The sequence below is a fragment of the Camelina sativa genome, chromosome 13 (assembly GCF_000633955.1).
Source record: "Camelina sativa cultivar DH55 chromosome 13, Cs, whole genome shotgun sequence".
NCBI classification, from domain to species: domain Eukaryota; kingdom Viridiplantae; phylum Streptophyta; class Magnoliopsida; order Brassicales; family Brassicaceae; genus Camelina; species Camelina sativa.
The window spans coordinates 21294156-21317808 of record NC_025697.1 but is presented as its reverse complement, the minus strand read 5'-3'; the positions used below and the strand labels follow the sequence as shown (position 1 = coordinate 21317808).

At 34.4% G+C, this 23653-nt stretch overlaps 3 protein-coding genes across 3 annotated transcripts in view; 1 reads left to right on the top strand and 2 right to left on the bottom strand.

Moving 5' to 3' along the window:
* LOC109128519 lies at window positions 4507-5532 on the top strand. The gene is made up of 3 exons (XM_019235175.1): window positions 4507-4676; window positions 4842-4917; window positions 5236-5532. Exons 1-3 carry the CDS (start codon window positions 4668-4670, stop codon window positions 5379-5381), a joined length of 231 nt encoding a protein of 76 aa, XP_019090720.1. The 5' UTR covers window positions 4507-4667; the 3' UTR covers window positions 5382-5532.
* On the bottom strand, window positions 5668-9771 carry LOC104737369 (external alternative NAD(P)H-ubiquinone oxidoreductase B2, mitochondrial). Its single transcript, XM_010457536.2, has 10 exons — window positions 9532-9771; window positions 8877-9156; window positions 8376-8579; window positions 7968-8218; window positions 7635-7851; window positions 7427-7531; window positions 7064-7339; window positions 6838-6959; window positions 6191-6310; window positions 5668-6103 (listed from the first exon to the last, which is right to left on the bottom strand). The coding sequence occupies exons 1-10, from the start codon at window positions 9618-9620 to the stop codon at window positions 6016-6018; spliced, it is 1752 nt and encodes a 583-aa protein (XP_010455838.1). The 5' UTR covers window positions 9621-9771; the 3' UTR covers window positions 5668-6015.
* Window positions 23172-23653, bottom strand: part of LOC104737368 (F-box protein At4g05010) — a 7563-nt gene continuing 7081 nt past the window's right edge. The window contains exon 3 of the mRNA XM_010457535.1: window positions 23172-23578. Within this exon, the coding sequence (XP_010455837.1) occupies window positions 23363-23578 (216 nt within the window). The 3' untranslated portion in view covers window positions 23172-23362. The remainder of the gene's footprint in view (window positions 23579-23653) is intronic.

The following is a 23653-nucleotide window of genomic DNA, read 5'->3' as shown; positions in this document are numbered from 1 at the left end:
ATTGAGTCAATGCTTACCATTACGGCCGGTATTGAGTCAATGTTCTTGAGAATGCATAATCTTCTATCATTTATAGAATATATCATAATAGAATTTATCTATTATAATTTATATGATTAAAATTATACCCAACAATAACAATATGAGATCATTCTTTACTATAAAATTGATCAATTTATTCATCAATTATTTATATTCTTAAATTTAATAATGAATTTTCTCTTTAATTATCTTCATAGTATTTCTAAAAGAAGTGAAAAGTGAATGAAGTTGATATATATATATATATATATATATATATATGTATTGCGCAAAGAAGTTGATATATATAGTTCAAATAATTTATACCAAGTAAGATATTGTGGTGATCCTAGTATTGTACGTTGATTAAGGCTAAGTTAAATCTTAAAAGACCATAGCAAAAAAAAAAAAGGATTAATATATGTTTCCATTCGAATTTTTCTATAGTTATAGGAAATAAGTAAGAAGTGTAGTAAATATTGTATACTTATATACGGTTACATACATGTAATAATGGCATAAATCAATGCATATAAACAATCATCAAGTGAAAACGAAGTTGAACTTTTTCTATGTTTTTTTCTCTTTTTGATAGTTGACCCGATATTTGTGGGATGTGCTACCAAATAAACATGGTTCACACTTCATAATATTCGTTAACTAATCATAACCCAAACTCGCTATACTTGAGTTCTTATATACAAATATATCGGTGTATTTTTGATTCTCGTTCGGTCAGAACTTTAAAAAGAAAAAAAATTGTTAGACTGGGTCAAAATTTTGAAATGAGTTAGAACCAAAGAAAGAAATCAATTGATTAATCTAGTCAGAGATTATTATAAAAAAAAAATCACAGCTCGTAAAAGAAATTTTGAATTCAAATATAAATTAAAAAGAAAAGTGGATGTTTTAGTAATTCTAGTATTGGTAAGGAAATAGACATTCAATTTACTCAGTTAGGAATCCATTATACACTATGTCATATAAGTCCCGGTGTCCCACACATACTAACTGAAATCAAACCAATATTTTGCCAACCCAAAAATAAGACTTAAAATGGATCCTACCGAACTGTGACAAAATTTATTTTATAATAAAATTCAATCGAGATAAATAGTTAGAAGAGTCATTTGTGTTGAAAGTCTCACATCGAAAAACAAATGACTTCTAAAATATTATATCAAAAACTTTAATCAATTTACAAATTAAAATACTATATCAGACCTAAGAATCTGTATAAATATAATAGTCATAATCCAAACTCGCTACAGCTATACATATATAGTTCCCATATAAAACATTAATATTCTAAACTAAACTTACTCTTGGGGTTTAGTCCGTCGATCTTATTGTGAGGGCTGACGTTGATTAAATCAAAGTACCATTGGGAACAATTTTTGATATTTGTAAATAATTAATATTAACAAAATTTTAAAGTTCAGAGTTCGTAGCTTATTCTAAATAAAGATTAATATAGTTTACAACCTTTTTCAATATTCTATAACCCATGTTGCTAGTTGCTATGCCTGCCTATAAACACGGTAGTGGCTGTACAATGCATAGCTTTTTGATGCAGAATTAATCAATCCAAATGTAACCTTACAGTCAACTTCTATGTCAACCAAACCGTCAATAAGGCTGCAACACGGCTTAAGCGGAGGAGCACCTAATGGCACATTCAACAAGTTAAAGTGCGTTCACGAAAACACCGAGCTTCAAAGCATCTTTTGACTCTCCTTCACTAAACTCTGCAACTTGTTCGATTCAAACTCCATTTACTCTCCACTGCAACATTGTAACACAATTTTACTCATTATTCTTCAAAACAGAGCAGGAAAACCCACATAAAACTGAGTACATAACAAGACAATACCTTTCTCTAGCTAAGATTGTAGGCACAACATGAAACGGGAACCGCAGCAAAAAGATCAGCTCCTGGAAGCATCATCCATGTGGGGTTTCCTAGGGGATATGATATCCACACGTTGGAGCACACTTGTTGAACCAATGGTTTGGTTCAGTATAAAACACTGGTCTTCGTAGCTCGAGCTCTCTGATTGCATTCCTCCCCTTGTCATTCTCCACGATCTCTACAGGCCCCAAAATCCATATGTGCTCTTAATGGGCCATACGGTAACTCGAACGATCAAACACTTGAGTTTCAACTCTTAAATTATGCCGCCTTATACACGCTAGGGTTTTGACTTATGCCACCTCATACACGCTAGGGCTTAAAGTTATGCCGCCTCATAAACCCACTATATAATAAATTCAGACTCTCTTCTCTGTCTCTAGCTCATATCTTCAACAACTTTTCTAGCTTTGTTAACCTAATTTTAGACAAATTCGTTAGTTTATTTTTTTTTTATTATTCCCTGTTTGCTGCAAATCGTTTTGTATCAAATTTGACTTCTTTTTTTTTTTTTTTAAAACCCGATGAAGAAGAAATCCCAAAAGATAGGAAGTGCCGTATGAAACTTTACACAACAGCGTGACTGAACTTGGATTATTGCAATCCGTTCTGTGACTGCTGTGTGGTTGATTTGACAAGGGTCCGCTGAGGGTTTTTGTTTTTTTAATCGTTTTGTTCTAAATTAAATTAAAATAGTCCGATGCCACGTTGACGGTATCTTTATTTTGTTGGCGATGATCCAAGTCGATGCTATATTGGACATAAACAAATGTTCGTGTTTCGCTTACTGATAGGAACCTGTGGATCTTTTTTTTTACGATCTACGGAGCCATGGCGATTACAATTTAATTTGTCTTTTTTTTTAAAAACTAATTTCGATTTGATTATTGGGGAGTTTACCGATGATGACTATTGCTAAAATATTGGAATTACCGTCTGAGTGTATTACTTTGATGTGAAAAACGCTGGCTTACTGAGGCTTTTCCCAATTCGTAAATTTCTTTTTTATATATATATATTTTTTAAACTGATAGTTTTTTCTTATAATCATGTATACGTCAAAATTTTTCAATGTGACCTATAAACCAATTAGAAATCTGTCAAGTACCAGTAAGAGTTATGACACGAAAAAAGGTGTTCAACAAATTGTGTTAATGACTGTACGTATTAATAAAGACTAATAGCATTCATAATCAACAGTATGTTTTAAGATCAAACTGAATATTGAAGTAAAATTCGAGGGGGAAGAATCTTTTGAGGTGTTAAAAGTGTAGAACTATTAATCACCTAAACAAGCCATGCCTTTGTCTTTCTTTGAATTTTGTCTTTAACAATCTCGTAATGATATGCGTCCCTTTATTGAGCAAAGAATTGAGATGCCGAGAAAGAGACCAACTGGTGATCATTGTCATGTTGTTGATGTTTGTGAATTGATAAAATCAAATACCAAACGCAGCTGCAAGAAGAAGACCACAGAAAGATATTGATATATTTTTCAGTGAGATGATGATATTGTCTCATGTATATCTTTGTGATGGTCTTATACCAACAAGTCCAAAGAGGACTCAGTGCAATATGCTGCGTATATGGGGAGTTGTATCGATTCCAAAAGAGCCCCGTATTTGTCTGCTCGAATCGAACCATGATGAGGCCTGTAGTTACTTAAACAACACGACGGCTTTCAACTCTTGTTAATCCTACATTCCCTCTACAAACACATTTAACACCTTCATTAGAGAGCGTGGTAAATATAAAAAACATAGAACAATAGATTCCAAGGAGTTACGTTACTTGCACTAGAACTGTAGAACCTGCGACTGTTCCGAATAGACCATCAAGATAAAATACAGAAGAAGGTGCGAGATGTAGTCTTTCTTCTCGTAAACTAAGCACCAAGAAAACTTGTAATTGACTTTTTTTGCTGCATTTGGAAAACTGGAAAAAGCTAAGCCAGTAGAGAGAAGAAGTAAAAGCTAAGCTAGTACTGGGAAGCAAGGTAGGAGCGCCATCAAGATTAAGAGAACATATAACTTTTAACATTAATCATAATCCAAATGGTCAATTTTTTTTTTTCAGCATAGTCAAAATATCAATAAACAAATCCCGCTGTTAAACCATGAACCGGCGGTTAGACCCGTTTTGTCCGGTTAACATCACTTTTTACGTTTTACATATTTTCAAGCTTGCTTAGATCTTTTCATTGGCTTGACATTACTTTCATTGCTTAGGGTCAATAATATTCGTTTTTACTCGGAAATATGACCAACAAGGGGCCACTTTTATTAGTTTTCTTTAGGCCATCTATAATTCAGGACCGGTCCCGATGGTACTGATCGTCTGACTTTTAGATGTGCATGACAAAATACATATAACCCTTATATTACCGGGCCAAATCTAACCCTTGTGAGCTAAGCTAGTACTAGTATACTTTATATTGTCCACTTTTTGTCCAAAATAATAAAAAAAAATATTGCCCACTTAAACGTCAACACATTTTATACTATATTAAAGGACTTACCTACGAAGCAGTTGCATGAAAAATTCCTCTGCTATTTCGTGGCAATTAATAGAGAAGAAATATGTATATGCGTGGTGAGCGATATGTGCCACGATAAAATGGACAAGCACTGCCTTTATAGATCATGTATTCTCTCATTTCTTTACGGAGTCACGCGTAAAACTATAATCACGTAAATCAAAAAAAGTTTAATTTTCTCTCCCAAGAGGTTCCAAAATGCCCAAGGTACGAATATAGACTTTTTTTTTTAAGTATAAAATATATACGGTAATACGGAAGGTTTTTAGCATGAATCTGTTAGCTAGTATTAGACCTTTTTTGTTTGAAGAAGAAGAAGAAAAGAAAAACATATATATAGTGGTAGTATAATTTTGAAAATTTCATGAGCAGAAAATCTTGATGTCGGTGAGTATGAGGTGCGAAAAATGTCGTTCGGAAGCTCTCAAGATCGGAGCCAAAACCACTGGTAAGATATCCCATTACACCTTAACTAAACAAGATTATGATATGTAACAACAAGGGCCGCAAATATAAAATAAATCTTGAATATTAAAATTGCAAATAACTGAATCCTTTATATGAATATGTGTAATATATATTTGGGGTTCCGTAATCCGTAATCTATCAAAAAGAGAATTTATAAAATGTCTCCGGAACCGGCATTAGGTTATGTTTATAGTATGCATCTAGCAAATTATGTTTTTGTTTATTTCATCATCTTTTGCTTGATTTTTCTCATGAATATACTTTTAAACTATTGGTTGAAAAAACAATGATGGAGCAGGAGTGACGTTTGTGGGAATAGAAGGAGAAGAGAAAGACAAAGTGGTGGTGATCGGAGAAGGTGTCGACGCCGCATGTTTAGTTGTCCGGCTTCGCAAGAAAGTTGGTTTCGCTGATCTTATCAGCGTTGCAGATGTTGACTCTTAGAAATACAAGTCTTATACTAGTATTACATTTTTTTTTTAAACAACTTTTCAACGATTGATTATGTAATTTCTCAGTTTTCTTTCAGAAACCATATACAGATTTATATAATCGCAATTTTCTCTAGCCATATAAGGAACGAGATAGTTTAAAAGTTTTTCTCTCATCATTCCCTTCTATCTATACCAATTGAAAGTGACTAATTAAAACTAATCGATGATATTAAAAATAGCAACATTTTGGGAAAACAAATCCATGATAATGAAAAAAAAAAAAGAAGAAGAGAGAGTAAGAAATAACAAATTCCATTTTGTCATCGGCCTAGACAAAAAATTTGAGGAAGGAGCTTAAGAAAAAAAAAGGATGAAATAAAAAGTCAAAAAAGGGCACCTGAAAAATATTAGCAAAAACAGAGAGTGCAGTTCTCGGGATTAGGGACGATATGGCCAACGTAAGAGGCAATCTCTCCTCGTTACGTGTGTTCATTTGTTTTATTACAAAATTATATAGTAAAGCCGATTTGGAACTTTTTTCTTCCTTTTCAAAAGGGAATCAAAATTTTGTACTCATGAGAAAGTTCGTGTAGAGAGATAGAGAGAGATGATCTGTATTGGCTGGCAGTTGGAGGGGGTTTTACTCAGATGCTACTTGAATCCCTACCAAAGATGAAACGCCTCATCCAATCTGAAACCACAAGCACTCTTGTACGCCAGCTCACTTGCTTACTGTTCCATACCAAAATGTTTTCTTTTTAAGTGAAAAAACACTTGTTTGTAGATTTGTTAAGAAAAGAAGTTTATTTGTATTTTTACCTTGCGTAGACGGAATACCACAACCACTGACTGCTATGTCCAATAGAAACCCAATCTCCTGGAAGTTGTGCTGCCGTTTGTTCCCCTCCCAGTGGTGCAAATTGTCCCAAATGCCTGTACCTGTTACACCCGCCAAACCGATTTTTAACCAAACCAATACCCAAACATCATCCGAACACCAAAACCGGAATTGTTTTGATTTGTCTATATCCAAAGGACCTACACCACAATTTAAGCGGGGCCAAAAATGAAACCAAAACTTCTATCTCTTTTAAAAACTTCAAACTAAACTTGTACCAAATGAATCAAAGACGATTTCAAGTTGGTTACTACATTTTCAGTAAACAAGAATATTGATGTTGAGAGGAATTTCCAAAACACAGTGCAATTTGTTAGTCTACTTGTGTGTATTAGGCAGTGAAGTTTAGTGTTTTGGAATAGCCTCGACTCTAGCTAAATACTACGAGTCATGGGCATTGGACCATAAGGGTGTAGAAAAGATGGAGTTTATGCCTTATATTAGGTAAGAAAACAAAATGTTAGGAAGCACATTTAGTGAGTTTATATAGTTTAAATGTATATTAGTTAGGGTGGATCAATCAACAAAAAGACTCAGATATTGATTCAGATTTTTTGGAAGGACTAACCTAAAGGGACGGAAACGGTGACGACCTTCTCCTCTCATCCTAATGGGACCTTCTGGATTCTTCTCACACTCTTCCATGCGATCAAAGCATTTAGCTAGGTAAGCACCTTGCTGCGCAGCAACCTTTAAAATCCACATATAACAACCAATTGATAAGAATCCAGCAAACAAGAGTTTTTAATCGAATATGAACAAAGACTTAAATAGCTAAACTCCAACCGAATTACCTGTGCTGTAGCTGGAAGAAACTTCACTTGCGAGTCAACCTGAGAAAGAGCAGATTTGAATTCTTCAATCTTCAGTTCGATGTTCTTCTTGGATCCATCATCAGTTTCGGCTTCTTTTAGAAGATCAGCAATGCCACGCATACGTTTACTTTTCAAGTAGAGCTCCACTTGAGGGTATCTAACACAAATGTCATCCATTGCTTCTTGAAACTCTTTGAGAGTTAGTGTCCCAGACTTGTCTTTGTCTGCTTTGCTAAATATAGCCGAAACATCCTCCTGCAACATGAAGCCATTGATATTATTTTGGTTTATAATCTACAACATTAATCCAGAATTTGGGAAGCAATAGAAGCGTCAAGTTACCATGACTTTGCGCTGGTTAATTGTTGCGCAATCGCCAAGGGCATATATGTTATCACATCCTTCTACGCGAAGCCATTCATCAGTGGCCAGAGCACGTCTATTACCCTGCAATTACAAAGAATATTTCTTAGAGCGAGTTGATGAAACGTGTTTGCTAGGAAATGTAGAGAATGTAGTGTGCGAGTTTATCAGAAGCACATTACTTTACCTGGCCAATTTGTTTCATAAAATCTTTTATGACAGGACGAGTTCCAATACCAGTTGACCAGACAATCATTCCATAAGGAATTGAGGAAACCTCTCCTCCTTTGGTTTTAGCAGATATGTCTTTCTCATTCACTTTAGTTACCATCGAGCCAAGTTTCACATCAATTCCATCTCTGCTAAACTTTTCTTCAGCAAACTCAGTGATTCTCTTGTCAAACCTGTGAAAGAAAAGCTTCCCATGAATCAATATACAACGTTTTTATGGAAACATGAAACTTTAAAGATTGCTCACGTATGAACACAAAAGAAGAAGTTCAGAGGTAAGAAATTCTACATGGTCAGGATGTGGTCTGCGGCCTCCAGAAGAGTGATCTGCACTGAACCCTTGGCTCTAGGGTAGAGACTAACTAGATCCTCAGAAACAAAATCATGCAGTTCAGCGGCAAACTCAACACCTGTTGGCCCACCACCAACAACCACAAAATGCAGAATTCTCTTCCTCTCTTCATCGCTTAGATCTGGTAGACTTGCCTTCTCAAAGGAATCAATTACAGTTTTACGGATTTTCTGAGCATCTTCAACCTCCTACAAGCAGCAATTGAAACCAATAAACGCATCAGAACTTTAACAACCATACAAATGATCAGTCAATATATCTGCTTTTTAGCTGTAAACTATCATTTCTTACTAAAAAAACATACCAAGAGGCTACAAAAGGGAGTTAAGAGCCAAGAAAACTTACTTTCAGAAAATGGCAGTTTTCTTCCACTCCGGGTATGTTAAAGGTGTTAGACTGAGCTCCAGTAGCAATTACAAGGTAGTCATAATCGACAGAAAATTCTTTCTTTCCATTTGAAGCAAGGCCTTGTTTGGATCGGCAATACACTTTCTTGCTTGATGGATCAATTTTGAAACATTCTGCCTCCAGGTAAGACGTATCAACGTTCTTCAATTTTGTAAAGGCAGGAAAACAAGCGTGCATTAGCATTCACACTTTGGAAATAGAAGAAGCATCATCCTAATGGTTCAATGCATACCCATAACCAAAAAAACTTATGCATCTAAAACAACAAACTGCCAATATGTCAGAAGTTTGTTAACTGTTACAGCATTTGCAAGTTAGTCTACTCAAGATAACATTGTTTCAGAGAAATATAATGAAACACTGTAGCAATGAGAATAAGAAAAGAAGACAAAAATGACATTTAATCTTTAGACATCTATATTTTTACAGCAGAATTACCTTTCTTCCAATGTTACGAACAGGCTCAACAACGCTGCGAGCTTCAACAGTTCCACAGGTAACACTAGGTAGCAAAGGAGTGAAAGCAAAGTAGTTTCGAGGCGAAATAATCTGAACCTCGTATTGAGAATTATTCAAATTCTTCAAGAAACTAGTTCCAGCCCAACCAGTTCCGAGCAGCACAACCTTCTTCTTCCTGGTTCCAGTTTCAACAACAGCAGCAGAACCGTTCACTCCATAAGATGCGTTTGCCTCAGAATAGGCTATAAGTCCACCACCACTATAACAACAACGTTACAGTACATATCATCAGTAACAACAAAAAAAAAAAAAAAAAAAAACTTAAAATCTAAATCAAATCTTTGCATTTTGAGACACAGAAACATAACGAAACCTAGAAAAATTATACATCTGAAAAAAATCTGAGATCTGGAAAATTCGACAATCATATCTTACGAAAATCAAATGCGTTCTTCCTGAGAGATTCGGAATGTAGAAAAAACAAGTGTAGCGTGAATCATACAACCTAGAGAATCTCTTTAAAAAAAAATTGTTTCTGAGGAATCTGTTCATAGGTTCACTAGGTAGAGGATCTGTTGTAAGGTTTCAACAACAGAAACGAGAACAGATCATAGAGAGAAAAGTAGGAAAGGACCTGATGGTGGAGACGACGATGATTCGGGTGAGAGAAGGATGATCTTGAAAAGCTTTGGAGAATCTCTCGAAGAAACTGAAGTTTCTCATATTAGCTTGCTTGTTCTTCTTCGATTCAATCGCAGAGGAGAAGATAGATTTGTTGACAACAACGAACAGTAACGCCAAGTATCCTGGAGAAAAATTAAGTTGCAAGGGAAATAGAGAGAGGAAAAAAAAGATCTGGAGGGGCCAACACGACGAATGAGACGGTGGAGAAGTAGAGTTTGGCGAACGTTTGGTTGACCACGTGTCGTCCGTGGAAAATTCCAGTCAAAATTAAAAAACTTATATGTGAAAAAAAAACAATAAAACGAGGCCAACGAACGAGGTTCGGATTGGTTGAGAATATTTCTTTCTATTTATTAAATTGTTTTCTTTAATATTTTTATCAGTTTCGTCACGTATTAATTATGACATTTCAAAATTATTAATATTGTTACGGTGAGAATATAATAAAAATATATAAAACGATCTAGGCTTTGGTGACCAAGGCCAGCCAGATCCTCTATGAATCTGACTATCTCTGTTCTCTAACCATGTTACATTACATTATAAGCAAATCGTGACGACATAACATTACTGTTAGAGAACAAATTCAACTTTGTTTGTTACAAAAATAATCATATATATAAAAGTAGAGTTCCAGTCTCTCCTTATTGGTCCACTTGGCAATACAATTTTAACAAAAAAATATATATTAATACACAAATTTAAAAACAATTAATTTTCATATTTAACTCACATAATATAAAACTGAAATCCTTATAGTTTCTCCCTATAAATTATGCATTAACTTTATTTCTCCACTAAGTTGTATTAATCAATTGTATTAAAACAAAACAATAAATTAGAATTGTAACTCTCATTTTTCTAAATATAATTTTTCATCATTTCTCTTCCTATAAATACTCATTATCTTATTCTCTTAGTCTATCACTCTTTCATTCTCTCATCTTCTTCCACTACTCTCAAATCTCTTTTTTGTTTTGTTTTGTTTTGTTTTGTATCTTTTTTGTTATTGTTGTTGTATGGGTTATAAAAAATCAAATCAAATATCATTGTAAAAGCTTAGTTTTAGAGTTTGTATGATATGTATATCTTATATATTTATTTTAATCTTTTAAAATGTTTATCTCCATTTTCTATTTTATATTAACATCTTATAAGTCATTATTTTCATACTTCCTTACAATATTCACCACACAATAAGATCATAAAGTTGAAATGATCCATATGTAATTATCTATTATGTCTCTGGTTATCTCACATATTCATGTATCATTTTTAATAATTTATAAAGATCAATATAATATTTAAAGATCAATATAATTATCCATTTATCCATTTATAAAGACTATTTTGTTTTGTGATCCAATTGTTAAATCTGCAGAGATCAATATAATATATATATATATATATATATATATATATTTTTTATGATTTGAGGTTTTTGAAAACAAAAAGAACATAATTAAACAATTGGTTTTTTGTGTCTTTAATCAAAATAAAAAATGATCCAAAAAACAAAACATATTCAACTGGAACTTAAATATAAAAATAAAATATAATTTTAAAAATATCATTTCACTAAATTCTCTAAAGATGAAACCATTAGTATGAAATCTAGCACTATAAATTAAATTGATGAGTGAAAACCAAAAAAATATAAGTTATCCTTGGGATTTTAAAAATTATTGAGATTGAAGAATTCATATAATTTTATAAGAAAACTAATTTAGTTTGTCACTTAAAAAGTAATATTTTTTATTTTGAAATATTATGTGTAAGTGTTGAGTTTATATCAACAAACAACCAAATCATGTGAATTTTGATTCAGCCACTTGGTATTCCTTTTATTTTAGGTTATAAAAAATTAAAATATTTATTTATAATTAAAGACATGTAACTCCATTTAACTCAAATGTAACTCCTATCCAATAATTGTACATTAATTCATTCCTCCTACTAACTTATTATCTTTCAAGAGAAATTATTTTTGGTTAAATTTTAATATTTTTTATTTATTTTGGTTGGCTAAACTTATATTCATATTTTGGTTGGCTAAATTAATATATTTCTCATGTAAAATTATTGTTTATAATATATTTCTCATTTCAAAGTTTAAAGCAATATATCATATATATAAATATAAGGTTTTGGTCTCTCCTTATTGGTTGATTTTCATTTAATGTTTTCTAATTTTTTTTTTTTTTTTTTTTCTAATTGCTTTAAACAATATTTAAGACCCAATAAACACAATACATTTAACTCACACATTAAAATAAAATTATAACTGAAAATAAAATAAATTATGCATTAATCATATTCTACCACTCAATTTTATTCAAACACAATAAATTACTATTGTAACTCCATAGTTCTAAATGTAACTTCCATCATTTCTTATCATATAAATAAGCATTCTCTCAATCTATCATTCTCTCATATTGACATTCTTTTACTATCTCATTTTCACATTCTCTCATTCTCTTCTACAATACCTCAAATCATTTTTCGTTTTTTTTTGTTATTTTTGATTTCTTATTTTTGTTGTATGGGTTGTAAAAAAAAAGAGAAATATCATTGTAAATTGTTAATGCTAAATTTTAATTTTAGAGACTACATGATATATATTTTACATTGTTCTTATTTTAAAAGATTTATCTCCTTTATCTAATTTGGATTATTATCTTATAAGTAATCATTCTCTCTTCCTCTCCCACCAATATCAAATGTTGTTATATCTCATATGTGTTGTAAGAGTTTGATTCTATATTTTAATTTAGAAAGTATTATATATATATATATATTACATTGTTCTATTTTTTAAAGATTCATCTCCATTATCTAATTTGGATTACCATCTTATAGTAAACATTCTCTCCTCCTCTCCTACCAATATCAAATGTTGTTATATCTCATATGTGTTGTAACTTGTAAGAGTTTGATTCTATATTTTAATGTAGAAAGTATTATATATATTTAACATTGTTTTCAATTTTTATTTTATTTATATAAAAAAATATTTCTTTTATATTTCTTGCCTTTCTAATCTATTCATATTTATTTTTTAAATTTGCATAGTTAAATTTAAATTCACATATGTTGGTTTTAACAAAACAATCAACTTTATTTGAGAATTAGATGTTCCTATTCATTTTTAAACGATCAATGTGTAACATATAAGCATTTTGTCTTGCAATCACAAGTTCCATTTCCATTGCTTAACTCCATGGTTAAACTATAATATATGTTGTCCTATTTGTAGGAATAACAACATACTTATTTAATTTATTTAAAAGAGCAGATGATTAAACGAAATAAACATTTCTCCAAATTTTATAATTCAATCAGTGAGTGTACTTATTACTTTGAAAAACTTTTACATTGAAGTTCATAAAATCATATAAGAAAACTAAAATACTATATCACTTCAAATTTGGAAGGAAACACTTGGTATTCCTTTTAAAAAAAGTCAAGACACATATAAAAATTTATTAATATTTAACTCACTTTAAAGACATTAAAGGTCATTTAACTCAAAAATAACTTCTATCCAATAATTTCATACATTCCTCCCACAAATAAAAAAATATATATATATGTTCAAGATTGTATTTAAATATTACATAATTTTTTAGTTAGCTAAATTTATAGTCACATATATACAATATATATACATAAGAATTTATATTACTTATTAACACCATAATTCGACCCATTATTTGCTTAACTCAATATTGGTTTCAAAGCCAACTAAAGAAAAACAGAAACGATCTTATTGATATTAGACCAAAACATGGGCATACAAACATAATCACTTACACGGAAGATATTTTAAAAAAATAACTTATTATTGCAACATCAACGTATGAAGGGTTTACATAAGCAGTTAATTAGAAAATCTATAATACAATAAATGTATTGGAAACAATATCAGTCAATGATAAGATTGGATCCTCAAAAGCAAGAAACAACAACTTCATAATTCATAAAAAATAAACGCCACAATTATACACATCTGAACGAAATGGTATAAATATATAGTGTATAAATAAAAGTGACGGAAAAACCCGTATATGCCTAATTAAAACGAAATAATACAAAAAAAAATGAAAAAGATATAAAAAAATAAGAAAATGCCAACTATACCACAACCCACGCGTTGCGTGGGGATGCACCTAGTAATAATAATAAGATACTTGAAGGAATCATCAAATAATAGTCAACAAAAATTTGCTGCCATAAGAAATAAATAATACTGTTAGTCAGAATATTTTTTTCTTTGGCCCCAATATAATAGGAAAAATGAACTACTTGCCAAAAAAAAAAAAATTGTTCTCGTATATACAACGCATCTATATTTTCATTTATTAGTTATTTATTTATCATCGGCATATTTGTTTTTCACAACAGAAATTTCTCATGAAAAATATCAGTCTGATAACGATGGATATTTGATCTTCTTCGGTTTTTCCCATATCAAGCTCACATTTTCCGGTTAACTCCACTCATCAGTCATCAATAACGGGGGAATAGTTTGTCCAAATCAGAACCGGAAATTAAATCCGGTTTAAAGATTGTTAACGATGGGAATTTGAATTTCTCTTAACCTCACTGAACCGGATCCGATCTTTTACATCAATAACCGAGGGAACCGGGTCCGATCTTTTACATCATCATTCAAACTGGTTTAATTGACCGTTCAATCCTCATGAACCAGGTCGTATCTTTTCACCCATAACCGTGAATTCGCGGTTCAATTCGAGACTGGAATCCAAATCATACTCCGGATTAAACGTTGGTAACGATGAGGACCTCTCGACAGATAATTGATGAACATTGACATAACGAATCATCAAATGACATTATACATAGAATGCTAAATACTAGATTTTATAGAATGTTGATGTTTTTTAGTTTATTTTTATTTATATTTTTAAACATTCAAAGCATGTATATATTATATATTTTTTTAAAAATAATTCAAGATTCTAAAAACTTCCTACACACAGAAAAACTAATTTTCTGAAATCATAGAAACCATATTAAATTTTGAATTTTGTGACCAATGATACTCGAACCCAAGTGATGGGATTTTTCTCCTTTTACCATTGGACCAAGACGACTTTATTTGGATCATATTATTTTGCTAATGCGTGAAAACATAAAATTTTAATAAAATTTTCAGAATGATAACAAATAGCTTAATCATATTTTAAAAAGTGAAATGATATAGTGTTCATCACTTAAATAATTCTAGTCACTTTTTATTTACAAAAAGGTTAGTGAATTATTCATAGTTGATAACTTTTTACGATCTTTGGTGTACTAGACTCCTTGTTATAAGATCATCGTTGATCCTTTCGTGATTTTTTCCCTCAATGCAGAAAATAGTTTTTGTTCCTGGTTTTCTTCCATTTAATACAGTATTGTTCTAATATGTACTTTTGTCTTCGATGTCCGAATGATTTAAACTATTATAGTGAGATTACTTAAGGTTTAAACACTTTTTTTTAATGAATCACTATAACAAGATAATATTGAAGGTCGTCTATAATTTGTATTTATGAAAAGAAAAAAGTTTTATAATACTCGTTACTTAAACTAGACATTGAATATGCGTAATAATTGATTTATTCATGTGAATGTNTTTTTTTTTTTTTTTTTTTTTTTTGTTAAATCGTAGATTAAAACTTAATCAAATGTTACAAACAAAAGAGACAACAATACCTCTTTTGCTGCTTTATCAGCTCGGAAGTTGTTTTCTCGTTTTACAAAGATGAAATCACAAACTAAGAAATCGAGAGATAGAGCAAGGATGTCGTGTTAAATCCCATAGAGTTCCTTCAGCTGGAACTCCGAATTGAGTGCTTTGATCAACTGCTGTGAATCTGAAGCAAAAGAAAGTTTCTGAAAACCAAGCTCCCAGACATGGCGAAGAGCATGAAGCAAGGCCAAAGCTTCCACCACTAGGGGGAGCTCACATTCGTCGCCACCGCTGTACCTTGTCTCTCAGAGGAGGGAAGGTGTTGCTCAAACATCCATCCAAAACCCGCTTGATTTGTTTCCTTATTCCATGCTGCATCAGAGAAACAGCGGATAATATCGGGATTTGAAGGGTTAGAATAGGTCGGTGGAGTTTGGGGATTGGGGCTTCTAAGGTAGATCTGAGCATTTACCCAACTTCGGGCTTGGCTGATCGCATGAGTGGAAACCTCCCGACTAGGTGTTTGGGTCTGCTCAAAAATTTGCCTGTTTCTATTGGTCCATATCGCCCATAGGATCCAAGGGGAGATGGCGCCTTGCGGCAATCCTGTCGGAGGTAAACAGCTTAGTTTATTCGCCGTCTCTAGTCCTTGTTGGAAGCTTATCAGTTGGGAGAGATTGAGATGATGCACTACTGGAAGCAAACCCCAGATTTCACTTGCAACAGGGCACTGAAAGAAGAGATGTAAAAGCGATTCATCTTGATCACAGTGTGGACAGAAAGCCAACTGGTTGATGCCTCGGATCTGCAAGTTCTTTCCCACTGGTAATCCGTTGTTCATAGCTCTCCAGAGGAAGGTTTTAATCTTTGGTGCGCACTATAGGTTCCAAATGTCTTGAAGCCACTTAAAATTAAGATGGGTGGGTGGTTGGGGTGGTTTGGTTAGAGAGTTTTTCATCATTAATGCTGAGTGGTATCCTGTCTTTGCGCTATAATCACCATCCTTAGTAGGCAGCCATAAAAATTTATTCTGAGCCCCCAATTTACTCAGTCTAAGAGAAAAAAATATAGGATTCATACTGAGGATGGGTTTGGCGTATAAGATTTGAATCCCAATCTTTGGAGACAGGACACACAAGATCCTTAACAAGCATCTCTCTGTTTTGCTCCGTAGGTGGTCCTACTGGTATTAGTGGGGAGGATAGAGATAGCCACGGATCTGACCAAACCCTAATGGTGTCGCCTGAACCTAATGCAATCCCCAGTTGAGATTTGAGTAGATCACGTCCAATACAGATGCCACGCCAGCCGTGAGAAACCGTGGAGGAGACTTGGCATTCCAGGAAGGATGAGGTGGTACAGTACTTGCCTAAGAGGATTCGTGCCAGCAAACACATTGGACTTGTAAGTATTCTCCAGCTTACTTTTGCAAGAAGAGCATCATTGAAAGCTGAGATATCTTTAAATCCTAATCCTCCATCCCTCTTAGTTTTTGCCACTTTTGACCAGGCTATCCAAGTCATCTTCTTCTTGTATAGGGAGGAATCCCACCAAAACCTGGTTAGAGCTGATTGGATTCTTTTGCATAGGGAGACTAGGACTTTGAAGCAAGTCATTGAGTATGTTGGTATAGCCGATAGAACAGATTTTAACAAAATGGTTTTCCCCGCAGAGGACAGGAATCTTGCGGAGCAGCTTTTGGATGTTTGGTTTATCCGATCAATGATTTTGTTGAAAAGGTCCCGTTTCTTTCTTCCAAACATTTCAGGAAGCCCAAGGTATTTGCCTAAACCTCCAACTTTTTGTATACCAAGGATTTGTTGGGCCTCTTGTTTGATATGTTCTTCTGTCTCTGCTGAAAAAGTGACTGCTGATTTAGCTTTATTTATCATCTGACCAGACGCCTCTTCGTACTGATGTAGTATCTTCATGAGGACTCGACAACTCTGAGCGTCCGATCTGCAGAAGAATAGGGTATCATCTACAAACAGAAGGTGGTTAAAGCGGGGACTCCCTAATGCGACTCTAATTCCAAATAAGCTTCCATCTACCTGAGCTTTTGCACACATTCCTGCTAGTACCTCAGTACATAGGATAAATAAGTAGGGGGACAAAGGATCTCCTTGCCTAATCTCCCCTGTAGGTAGAACTAGACCCTGAGAAGAACCGTTTAGTAGGAAAGCATAGGAGACCGTAGAGATACACTGCATAAGCCATCTTATCCAAACTTGGTGAAAGCCCATTCTCTCCATTAACAGTTCTATGAAGTCTCATTCAAGTCAGTCGTATGCCTTGCTCATATCAGTTTTGACCGCCATGTAGCATCTCTTAGTGGCACCAGAGGTTTTGAGATAATGCAGGGCTTCATAAGATATTAGGACATTGTCAGAAATAGCTCTCTTAGGCACAAAAGCAAACTGAGTCTCCGAAATTATGTCTTGCAACACCGGTTGGAGCCTTCTCTATAGTAGTTTGGATATGATCTTATAAAAAACAGAACAGAGGGCTATTGGTCTGTAGTCCATCATTCTTTGTGGGCTTTGGATCTTAGGAATCAGTCAGATGTGTGTTTTGTTAATGCTCTACTATAGGCACGACGAGGAGAATAAAGATTGAATCTCCAAGACCACATTTGGGCCCACGACTTCCCAGTTTGATTGAAAGAAACTGGCAGAGAAGCCATCAGGACCCGGAGCTTTATCTACATGAATGGAGAAGCAAGCTTTTTGTATTTCTTCTGGGGTTGGATGAGCAATAAGGCTCTGGTTAATTCCGTCTGTTATACACGGTGAGATTGAGTCCTCTACTAAATGGCGCCTCTCTCCCGGCTTGGTGGAGAATAACTCAGTGAAATAGTCAGATATCACCTTCAGGATAACTTGCTCTTCATATGTAGGTTGGCCCTCCTTATCCTCAATTACTGCAAATTTATTAACAGTGGTTCTCCCTCTAGTAATGCAGTGGAAATAGCTCGTATTCCTGTCCCCCAGACCTAACCACAATTGTCTACTCCTTTGTTGCCAGAATTCCTCCTCCGCTTTGTAAGCTAAAAGCAGTTTATTGTTTATCGAGGATATCAAAGTTTGCTCAGAAACTTGGCTTACCATAGCTTCCTCTAGCTTTTCTTTTAGTTCCTCAATAACAATCTTACTGTTTTGGTGATTTGTTTTGGTCCAGGAGATGATCTCAGTTCGACATCGGCTGATATTTTCTTCCACCAATTCCTCTTCATCAAAAGACCAGGCCTCATTAATTATCTTCTTGATTTCTTCATTTTCTTTAAGGCGCCTATCGTACCTGAACACTCCTCTCTTTTTCTTTTTTGTCAGGTCTAGATGAGTAAGGAGAGGTCTGTGGTATGAACCCTCAAAATTCAAGTATGCACTTCGGCTTGAGGGGTACTCTACGGCCCAAGCAGCATTAGACATCGCTCTATCCAATCTGCAGTGTACTAGGTGATCATTTCTTTTCCCCCTCCAGGACAGGAAATTACCAGAGTGCCTTAGATCAAATAGGTCGCATTCATTCATAAAAGTTCTGATGTCAACAAAGGTACCCTCATGTTTGTATGCTCCTCCTTGTTTCTCCGAGGCATCAATTATATTATTAAAGTCACCAGTTAGGAACCAAGGGTCGTCTCTGTCTTTGCCCAGAGCTGTTAATTGATCCCAAATAATCTTTATTTTGCTTCTGTCAGGTTCACCATATAAGAATGTGGCAAAGAAGCTCTTACCATTAACTCCTATTTGTGTGTCTATGAAGTTCTGGCAGCTTAACAACACAGTAAGTTCAGTTTCCTGGTTCCAATAAAGTGTTAAACCGCCTCCACCAGGGCTGTGAGGGGAGATTAAAAGTTTATTAGGGTAATGGAGCCAATCTAACTTTTTTAGGACAGTTTCATCAGGGTTCTTGGTCTCCATGAGGAAGATGATTTCCGGAGAGTCCTTGGAGTGGATCTCTCGAAGACGCTGGACTGTTATGGGGTTCCCCAGCCCACAACAGTTCCAGCTCAGGAGCTTTAAGGAAGAGGAGAAGGTGGGTTTTGAAAATCCACCTTCTTCCTTATCATTGCAGGTATGAGAACATCCTTTCTGTTTGGGCAATTTAACTGTTTTTGCACGTCTCCTTGGGGAAGGGATAATCGTTTTTTAGCTAAACCTCTGTTAGGGCCTTCACTGCTTTCTCCCCTTTTATCGAACCCCAAACTAGCATTGTCTTTTGTCTTTGGTGAGCTTTGAAGTAGGAACTTGTTTCTCTTGCTTGATTTTGCACCGTTTAATTGTAGAGGGCTCCTGTTTATCTGTTTTGCCAAAGGAGGTCGACCTCTCCTTTTCTTTGTAACACCCGCTTGTGTTGTCTCTCTAGTTGCACGATGGGGGGGAAGGTCAGTGGTTTCCTCTAAGGGAGCATTATGGGGGGTTGAGTTGTCAGCCAGAAGGGCATGGTTAGCCACCTTCGCGGCCTGAATGATTTGAGCTGCTGTCTCCACAATGAACCCTTTTGCCCCTCCTTTTGAATAACTCTGCACTTTCTAGCAGCACGTTCGCTTGGATTGGTGCAACTTATGTATTGGACAGTGTCCTCTCTTAATTCTTCAAGAACTTCTCAGTTGTTGGGATCAGAGGAGGGGGTGGGGTTAAAGTCTCTACAGAGGGTAATGATCTCTCTAAAGGAGGTCTTCGAGGGCGAGAGGTTTTAGAGCTATCAGAGCGGGGGATTACAGAACAGGTTGCTTTCTCCCTCCATTGTAGATTTGCTGAGTACGATCTCTCCTTGTGCCTGTTGTGATCATTTTCAGGCACATCTCTGGGCGAGTAGTAGGATCTAGAAGCCTGACCCCTGGAAAGTGAGGGTCTATGTTCCTCAGGTCTGTTAGGATATCTTTGGACCTTTCGTGTAGCATATTCCTCCGAGCCTTCCTTTGAAAAAGAGTGTGTTTGGGGATAAAGGTTCACACCGTGGGATCTGTCTTGGAGAGGAGTCAACAAGTCTCGCTGAAAGGCTGGGGCAAGCTGTGTGGCTCCAGAAAGCCTCGAGTGGTCCTCTCCCCTTTTGGGGGCCAAGAAATTGTCTTGGGGGAGGTAATAGTTTCTTCGGACCTCAGGGTTTTACGAGAGGACGAGATAGGCAGAGTACTCTTTTGTGCTTCCTGTTCTGCTAGAAAACCCGGGCAGTGTCGTTTCTCATGAGTCAGGCGGTAGCAGTAGAGACAGTAGTTTTTTAGATTCTTGTATGCAAAGGTTACCAGGGTTTCGTTGCCATCAGGGAAGTCAACAATTGTCTCCTTAGTAATTGGGTGAAGGCCATTGATCAACACTCTTATCTTCACAGCCTTATTAGAGATCTCTGTGTCTAATAATTCACCAAGTTCTTCACCAATGGGTTGGAGCATCTTTAAGTGCCAATAATGCTTTGGTAGTCCCTGAATCTCGATCCAGAAAGGGATCATAGAGGGGAAGGTATCTGAGATCACCGGTTCCCACCTTTATAGAATTACCATCCACTGGTTGTAGTGGTAAGGTCTATTATCTAACACTTTTTGGAGGTCCTCCTCAAGTTCAAAACGAAACTGGAAACAACCTCTCCCTAGATCAAATCCTGCAGCTTTACCTCTCAAGTTCCATATGTTAGATAAGAATGACAAGAGAGGCCAGATCCGCTGAACAGAAGGGTTAGTGAGTCTCCCGATTAAGGTAAGGGAGTTTTCAACAATTAGGTCTGAGGTATCCATTTCAGGGGCACGAATCCTCCTTCGGGGCAGGGGCAAAAACCACTTTCAAAACCCTTTCCTTTCAGGTGGTAAGGTATCTTCTCCTCCATGCTATGGTTTCGAGGGATTAACAATGTGATGGTAGTTTAGTGGCACTTTTTTGCTGGTCAATGCCAAAAAAGGCGTTTTTCCTTGAACTCTTATTCCCTTGACCATTTACCAACTTTAAATGACGATTATAAAAATCTAATCAAGTAACCTTCAATCCAAAGTTAGTCAGCTGTTTTAAAAATAAAAATAAACTATTTTGGTTGGTATTTTGTCAAGTTAAGACTCAAGGAAGTATTGACACTTGGTTAAATCATAATCATAATCGGTAGATTAGTGGAAGATGATGGAAGTTGGTAGGTCATTAGTTATCATGAGCTATCTAATTTAATGAATAATTAGGACTAGAAAATCGGAGGATTGCGAGAGCTTGCTGGGTCACCGAAACATTGTTAGTTGGAGATTAATGACCCACTTAGACCTAAATTTGACCATGTACTTTTCAGGGTCCGATTGAAAATACAGTATTGACTTTCAATTGCTTCTAGAATTTTTTTGTAGAATTTTTCAAAATTTTTTTATAATTTTAGAGTAAACCAACGACGGCGCGGTAGTAAATTTTCTGCTTTTATACAGTTTCTAATTGTTTTGTTTACCTTCTAATCATATATTTCAACCGTTAACAAAAAAAAAATCATATATTTCAATTATTCGTTGTTCCATCCGCTACTCAATTAAACTGACAATAGAAATGGTGATTCGAAACCAATTTAGTCTGAGTTTTTATATATAAATTAAATTATCATAAAAATTATATTATTCTTTTTTTTGTTTTCAAAAATACCATACGTTAGTTTCTTTTCATTAAACAATTCTCTTTTTTTTTTTGGTATATTTCATTTTTTTGGTATCCAACAGTTTTGGGATTCAGACAAATGCAGATGATCAGTGACCAACATTAGAATTTGGATTTCACAAAGAAAAAACAAAGACAATTGAATTCGGATGTGCAATAAAGATGCCACACGAAAGTGCATGTAAAGAACCACATGAGACGTTAGAACCATTTTCGACCGACCATGTGTCATTTAGTTGGTTTGAACTCTCTACACGAAATCATCAACACATTGGATTTGCATTATTGTATGGTTTAGACTCGACCCACGTAGTTCGGACTAAAGCCATTTAATAACCATTTTAAAAACATGAAAAAAAGAATGGATGGTTCTACACTTTCTACCACACTTACAACAATTTCGAATACGACATTTTTGTTTAGAGAGAAAGAAGGATCATGGGTTCGATTATTTACAACTTTCCAGATAACAAAAATAGCTGTCGGTGAGGTTTGTAATAGTATTATAGAGAGAACTTTCGTGAAGTGAAGCTACTTTTTTGGCTAGTTTTGTAGTATTCGCCTCTCTTTTCTTTGTACAACCCACATGTGAAGAGCAACTTATTAAATAAATAAATAAAAACAATCCATTTTTAGCTGTGGATCGGAGTGAATATGCATAATACGGCATAAAGTCTGCATAATAATTTAATCTGACACGCAATTGATTTATATTCATAAATAAGCAAATCTTTGAGATTCATATTCACATTCACAATGTGTTCACTTACATGCTACATAGATTTAAAAAAAAAAGAATATAGGAGGAGAAAGTCAAGAAATAGCAGAACTAACAAAAATAATTTTAAACTATATTACTATAATATATGTTATTATGTTTTAGGTAACATGTAAGTTGCTTAATTAGGTGTTTGGCAGGTAATTAAATATTAAATAATAAGAAGTATAAATAAATTGGTTAGAAGGTATTTTACCAGTTAAAAAAATTCCAATCGTTACTTATTTTCTTGGACAATTAAAAATCCAATTTTGACCAGAGGGAACTTCTCATTGGACCATATATTATTACATAAGGAAATATTTTAGATTCATTTACGGTGTTCATTTGCATATAAATAATTTTGACAAATAGGAGAAAGACAAGAAATAGCAGAATTAAAGACAAAGAATCTTAATAATTCTTTAACTGAAAGAAGGACAAAAATCAGTACTTAGGATACTCTGATCACAAGCCAAAAAAAAATTGAAAATATAATATTATTCACAAATAAAATATTTAATAAACCTTGCAAACTCTGCAAATATTTTGTTATATTCACATGATGATCAGTAAATATAATAATTAAAAAAGCTTCAATGAATAAGAATTGAAGCAAAAGCAAACTCTTCTATGTCTTTCGTCATGTTCTGTCTTTCTGCACACAAAGTTAGCTGAGATCGAACGTTCCTCTTTCTTTATCCAATCATCATTTAAACAAGACCATAGAGATCTTGGACAAATCAGATTCTCGATTAATAGTCCTCCTTCGAATTGGTGCATTAGGTGGCTCCATTTCATCACTTTGACTACTCGAATCCGAATTCGAATTTGAATCTTCCTCGTTGATTAATACCGCGTCTCTAAATGGAAGTCTCTTTTTTGGTGTGCTATAATCAAAATGCGACTTCTTCGCTTCTATTACCTAAAATATTCATTAATACAAAACCACCCCCATTAACTCTCTTTCTTAGCTTATTTAGAAAATACTTGAATGATC

Bases quoted from the DNA above. Each gene is read 5' to 3' on its own strand.
- LOC109128519 (XM_019235175.1), top strand. The intron at 4,918-5,235 runs GTAAGATATCCC...ATGATGGAGCAG, and splicing joins GATCGGAGCCAAAACCACTG to GAGTGACGTTTGTGGGAATA.
- LOC104737369 (XM_010457536.2), bottom strand. From the start codon at position 9,620: ATGAGAAACTTCAGTTTCTTCGAGAGATTCTCCAAAGCTTTTCAAGAT. The intron at 8,580-8,876 runs GTAATTCTGCTG...ACAAAATTGAAG, and splicing joins TTCGTAACATTGGAAGAAAG to AACGTTGATACGTCTTACCT. The intron at 8,219-8,375 runs GTAAGTTTTCTT...TGCTGCTTGTAG, and splicing joins AAAACTGCCATTTTCTGAAA to GAGGTTGAAGATGCTCAGAA.